Below are 5,557 nucleotides of genomic sequence, written 5' to 3'. Positions count from 1 at the left end.
TGCCTTCATAAGCTGCATGTGAGGGAAGGTGCGAGGAGGATGCTGAGAACAAAAGAACCATCAAGTGCAAAGACGTTCTGATTCCCGTAGGAATTCAAGGCAAGATTGTCCATCCAAAGGTCACCAGGAACTGGGTGTCATCCCAACATGGTTACACATGATATATTGTCTGTCACAACGTGAACGAATAAGCATTGGTCGATCTGGAAATAAACAAACACACACAAATCAATATTAGCGTGAGCATTTCCGCGCTTGATTAAATCAAGGCGTTGACCAGGTCCAATGCTCTCTAGTATCAAGTTCAGTATTTCAATCTCAAGCTACAGCGTACTGATAGCCAGCAACTTGGCAGGGGTTTAAATGCCTTCCTTAGCTATTCGTCTGCTTAAGGCATGTTAGACGTCTGACAATCTTCAACTCTAGGCGATGCATGTGCTTCAAGTATGCCATGTCCCTTCCATTCCGTGGCAAACACGTTGCTGCATCACACGCGTGCGGCAAGGTCTTGTTCTGACGTCCAGGTTTATACTGCGGGAGCTATCTTACTGCTGCGAGCTTACTTTCAGCCATGAAGCTGGATTGTGTGAGGCCGCATTATTGAAAAGTACAGCTTGCATCAACGTTGAGGAGGATTCAGCTTACTGGACCGCCTTTTGCGCGACGTGCAAAGACGGCACGGATGTGGTACAAGGTTGGTTCTTGACCACAGCATACTTGACCACAATTCGGAAGCGGAACGACGGTTATCTCGGGAGGCAGTCGTCGAGTGATATTGGTTTATCGTCAAGGCTGGATTAGAAGTCTTACCCATTCGAATATCTTTACCAATCGACATCACTCAGTTGGAGTTTACGAGATCTTTGGTTCTTATCCTTGTTCGATCTCTCCAACCGGTTGTGGTAGAAGGTCGCCGGTCGTTCGTTGCCTGAATTGATGTGTGAATGTTGGTTTTATGATGAATTTGTGTGGGTTGAGGGTCTGTACCACCATCCTGATCTTCATTCTGCTGAAGATCATAATTAAGCACCAAATTCTTGATGCGCTGTTGTTCCTCCCTTTCAGCCTGTTGCTGGTTCTTCATTGCAATAGCAAAGGTAGAATCGGAGGGCAGTTCGACAGTCCGTGTCTAATTCCAGGTCAGCACCTAGAGAACGGCACAGAGTGGCAATGTAAACTACCTGCTGGCGGTTGCCTTTCTTCGTCAATAAAGAGAATGCCATAGTATGGCCAGGAGGAGATTCTCCCTCGCCTCCCTCGGTTGATGTAGCCTCGCGATTTTTAGGTCGAACTGGAAGTGGCACATCAAAGAGCTGCTTGCGCTCAAACTTGCGCGACTCGAGACTTTCAGCCATCATCTTGGCATACTCGCGCTCAAAATCAGCCTCATCCTCAGGATCAACTTCCTCTTCTTGTCGAGTGACTACGATGGCTTCCTCGTCAAAGGTACTTTCGTCGTCGGAATCTTCCTCCACGTCCTGCATTACAGTTGTCAATCATCACCAAGTATTTCGCATTTGATTGACTTACCTCTGCCTCCTCTTCCTCAGAAGCACTGTCTTCGTTGTCGTCGCCATCTTCGTCATTGTCCACGTTATCATCGTCTGATGAAGCGTCGCTTGTGGCATCATCCACCTCGATTCCTTTGTCAATGCCTGCCGACTTCTGATCTTGAGCCACGGCAAGTTGGAAAGATTTTACGGCCTCATCCAAGCTTGTGGCAAGTTTCCATTGTGGCCGAGTCAGAGCAAATGTGTCTTGAACCAAAAATTCGATATCCATCGGCAGAGACACTTTAGTGAAGATGTAATACTACCAGAGTGTTCTTCGGGGGGGGGGGGGGGGTGATGGATCATACCTGGAAGAATGAAAGGAAGTAGTCCAACTTCTTGCCCGCTGCTCCGCGGTTGAAGAACATGCCGCAGGTTTCCAGCATTGTAGATACAAGTCGGATGCGGAAGAAGTCGTCGGGGGGATCGAGTGGGATATATTTACCAGGAACGGGTGGGCCGCCTGTACGTTCAGTCAGTTGATGGACAAGTCAGTAGTCTAAGGAACGTCTTACCATATCCGAATGTCATAATCTTGTACATGGTGTCGAAGATAACAGGATGTTCAAGCATACGGTAATTATAAAGCTCGCCAAGATACTTGACTTCGGCAATACGTCGCTGATAAAACCTATAATCATTCTGCTCAAGACCAAACGTCATAGACTCGATCACGTTATCAATAACCTTAACCACAAAGGCAGGGTGGTAGCGATAGAGCGCGCTGAGCAAGATACCAAGAAGATGAACGCTTCCGTACTTAACCTTTCCGGGCTTTGAGAACACCTTCTCCAAGATGGCAACAACCTAAAACTATCAGCACTTATTCATCAAATACTGTTTCTGCTGCACACCTCAATCTCCTCCCAATGGAGCCTTCGAATCTGCTTCAAGATCTTGCTGTAATTTCTCTTTGTCATATCAACATAGATCAATTTGCGAACAAATAGCTCCATGGGAGTGCGTTCCTTCTGCTCGATAGCTAAACGCTCTGGTGGGTCGACGTAGTAAACAGCGTTGTCAATGAGCATCCGCTCTGGTTGTCCAATGTGTTGGACGGACTTCTTGCGCTGCAGAGTTTCAAGAAAGCTCATCATACGAGGAGCTGTTTCAGGGTTCCTAAGCAGATACCGGCCGCAGTTCTCAATGAGATTGCACAGGATCTCAATGTTCATGCGTGAAAAGTCATCGAGGCTAACTTTCAGACAATGAAAGACAACATGCTCGGGCACAATGCCGAATTTTGTCAATTCAGCAAGATACCGAATGTTGCTCAGGCGGACTTGTCCCAGAAAGTCTTTTTCCTTCCGTCGTTGAAGGCTTCGAAATTCCGCATCAAGGTAATCGACCAGGCCCTTTGGAACATCTGGCATGTATCGACCCAAAGTCGCCACAAGACGAGACCATGACGGGAGTAGGTCGCTACGACCCTTTGGAACTTCCGTCAGGGCCTTCACCAGCCGGTTGCGAGAAGCCTTGGAATTCAGGAAGCAGAAATCGATAGCGGTTTGGTCTGCGATGTCCTTGTTGGTCAACTCTGGTAGACGCGCAAGCAGGGCATCGACTTGCGCTCCAATGGTTCGGTTAGCGATAGATGTGGACTGGTCGTCAGCGGTCTCGGTAGTCTTGGTGGCTTCCGAGGCCTCGGATGGGTCTACCTTCTTCCCAACTTGTTCGTCCGTATCTGTCTTCTTCTTTTTGCCGTCTTCCAGTAAAATAGCCGGGACCTTGCCTTTAAGATCAACCAGATTTTCGTAGAAACGTCGCTCATCTTCATCCTCCCAGATTCCGGCACCGTCTCCCATGGAACGAAGATAATCGCCAGTCTTAACGAGACCTATAGACCCGTTGGAAGCGGCGAATGAATCATCTGAGTCTTTGAGGTCCGGCATTTCGGCCCCAATAGCGTCCGCGATAACCTGCGCGTTGGAGACGAGGCGTTCTTGAGCCTTGACCTGCTTCTCATAGTTCGCCTGTCGGTCTTCAAAGACTTCACCAGACTTGACATATGCCTCGGCATTACGTCGAGCTTGCGACTGTATCGACTTCTGATCCCGAGTGATATGCCCCTTGACATCATCAAAATACTTCTTCAATATGCTCCTGAATCGATCACGCATTTCGGGTTCGGTAAAAGGCTGGTCTGCGTCAGGAGACACCTCATTTCCACTATTGCCATCCTCGGCTTCATTCCCTTCAGTAGTGCCGTCTTCCTCTACTGTTTTTCGGCCATCAGCGCCTGTTGGTTTTACCCCAAGGATATCCCAGCTGAATGACTTGACAAAAATGACAAGAAGCGGAAGGTTAGCATGTTCGCGGTCGTGTCCAAGCAAATCCTTAAGTACTTCGAGGGGGAACGGTTCCGCGCCGGTGCCTTTGTTCGTTCGGGTCTTCAGTTCGGGGGTCTTGCCTGCGGCTCCTTTTATTGCGTCGTCGGGCCTGCTAACATCGTCAAGGGTCTTGATGACGCCAACAAGCCACAACTCGGTCACTACACGAAGCAACGCGCGTTGTCTTGTGATGCGCTCCTTCTCTTCTTTCTCACGAACCTCTGGTGCTAGAGCTTTGAGGATACCCTTATCCGGAGTCGCCATCCCTTTTCCGAGAAGCCAAGCTAAGTATTCCGTAAACTCGTTGGGACCAAATCGCTGATGGAGAGCACTGACAATCTCCACGCCGGCCTCGATCTCGCCAGGCGACTTGAGTCGGCATAGTCCCTCATAGCAAGCAGATATGATCTCGGAAAGGTACTTGTGTAGGCTCAAAGTTCGGATTTCCTGGAGGAAGGTACTGAGGGTAGCGGCGGTGATGGCTGTTCGCAGTCGCTTAATGAAAGCGGTATTTTTCTTGAGAGACGAATCGAGAGTCTTTGCAACGGGGAATAAGTCTACGACAGGAGTTGTTAACAGAAGATGGCGGGGAGTGGTGGGGTTAGACAGATGATTCATACCAGATTCGCCATCCCAGGCCTTTTCGTTCAAAGTGCGCAGTTCGCCTAGAGAGATAATGAGCTACTATACAAGTGAGAAGGGTGGTGAGAGGTTGTACGCTTCCTTGCGCGATCCATGGCGGGTCACGGTATGATTGGAGACAATTCGCGACCTGATAAATGTTCTAGATCGAATGTGAGATGGGTGGAGGCGGCGCTACATTCAGCGCAGGCTGCTTGCTAAGGGATATATTTCCCCAGAAATTGATGCTGTAGATAAGGCAACAGAGCCGACATGGGTGCGTCCGTCAAGCCAGGACGAGGGATATGCGATGTGGCAGGGCTGGTACGCCAGGGCAGTCAGTGTCTGTTTGAGGTTTTGCTGTTACCTGATTTTGAGGTCGACAGCGATTAACGTCAAAGTACGTAGTGCTGTACAGACTACCCAGTAGCCAAAGAGGTGGAGGCGCAGGTGCCCAGGGTGGGGTCAAGTTTCGCCTGCCACCGAAGTTATATTGGTAGTAGGCACCTGTAGGTTAGGTATAATGGTAGCCTTGCCCTGGGTTGGTACCTAGAAGCTCTGATTTCTACCACATACCTCGGTGTCAGTCTGGATAGGTGCATTAGAACGAGAACCCTAAGATTAGTACCTTACCTGATGAACTCACGATTGACCTCCAGCCACAAGATACTTACCCAAGGTAAAAATATAAGACCTAAGGTCTAATTTCAAAGGCTGCAAACGCCAGACTAAAAGTGTAGTCAGAGGTAGAATTCAGTCGTTGCATCACGATTCTTTTTATTGAGAGTTATACTCCGTATTATTATAGTTAGGGAACGCCAGTCACCCTAGAGTATAAATATCTACCTTAGTAAATAGGTATTATTACTTCCCTCCTATATACCACTTTCTTAGTACCTTTTACTAAGGAAGCTATTAGTAGGGGACTTATACCTGCACAGCTAGCTATGCATTTAGTATTATGTACTTATTACATAGCTAGTTATATAAATAAGGCTATATAAGCTACTTTAATTAAATCTTTTTTTTTCTTTTTATTAGCCTTATAAGGCTATT

At 48.0% G+C, this 5,557-nt stretch overlaps 1 protein-coding gene across 1 annotated transcript; it reads right to left on the bottom strand.

The window, feature by feature from the left end:
- Positions 1-824: 824 nt before the first annotated feature.
- FSUBG_11763 (regulator of nonsense transcription) lies at positions 825-4,617 on the bottom strand (the record flags this gene model as incomplete). The annotated part of the gene is made up of 8 exons (XM_036676480.1): positions 825-928; positions 988-1,129; positions 1,182-1,478; positions 1,531-1,812; positions 1,859-2,013; positions 2,066-2,357; positions 2,405-4,545; positions 4,599-4,617. The coding sequence occupies 8 exons, from the start codon at positions 4,615-4,617 to the stop codon at positions 825-827; spliced, it is 3,432 nt and encodes a 1,143-aa protein (XP_036532744.1).
- Positions 4,618-5,557: the final 940 nt, after the last annotated feature.

Source organism: Fusarium subglutinans (assembly GCF_013396075.1).
Source record: "Fusarium subglutinans strain NRRL 66333 chromosome Unknown NRRL66333_c0000233, whole genome shotgun sequence".
NCBI classification, from domain to species: domain Eukaryota; kingdom Fungi; phylum Ascomycota; class Sordariomycetes; order Hypocreales; family Nectriaceae; genus Fusarium; species Fusarium subglutinans.
The sequence above is the reverse complement of the archived record's forward strand: the minus strand, read 5'-3'. Positions and strand labels throughout refer to the sequence as shown.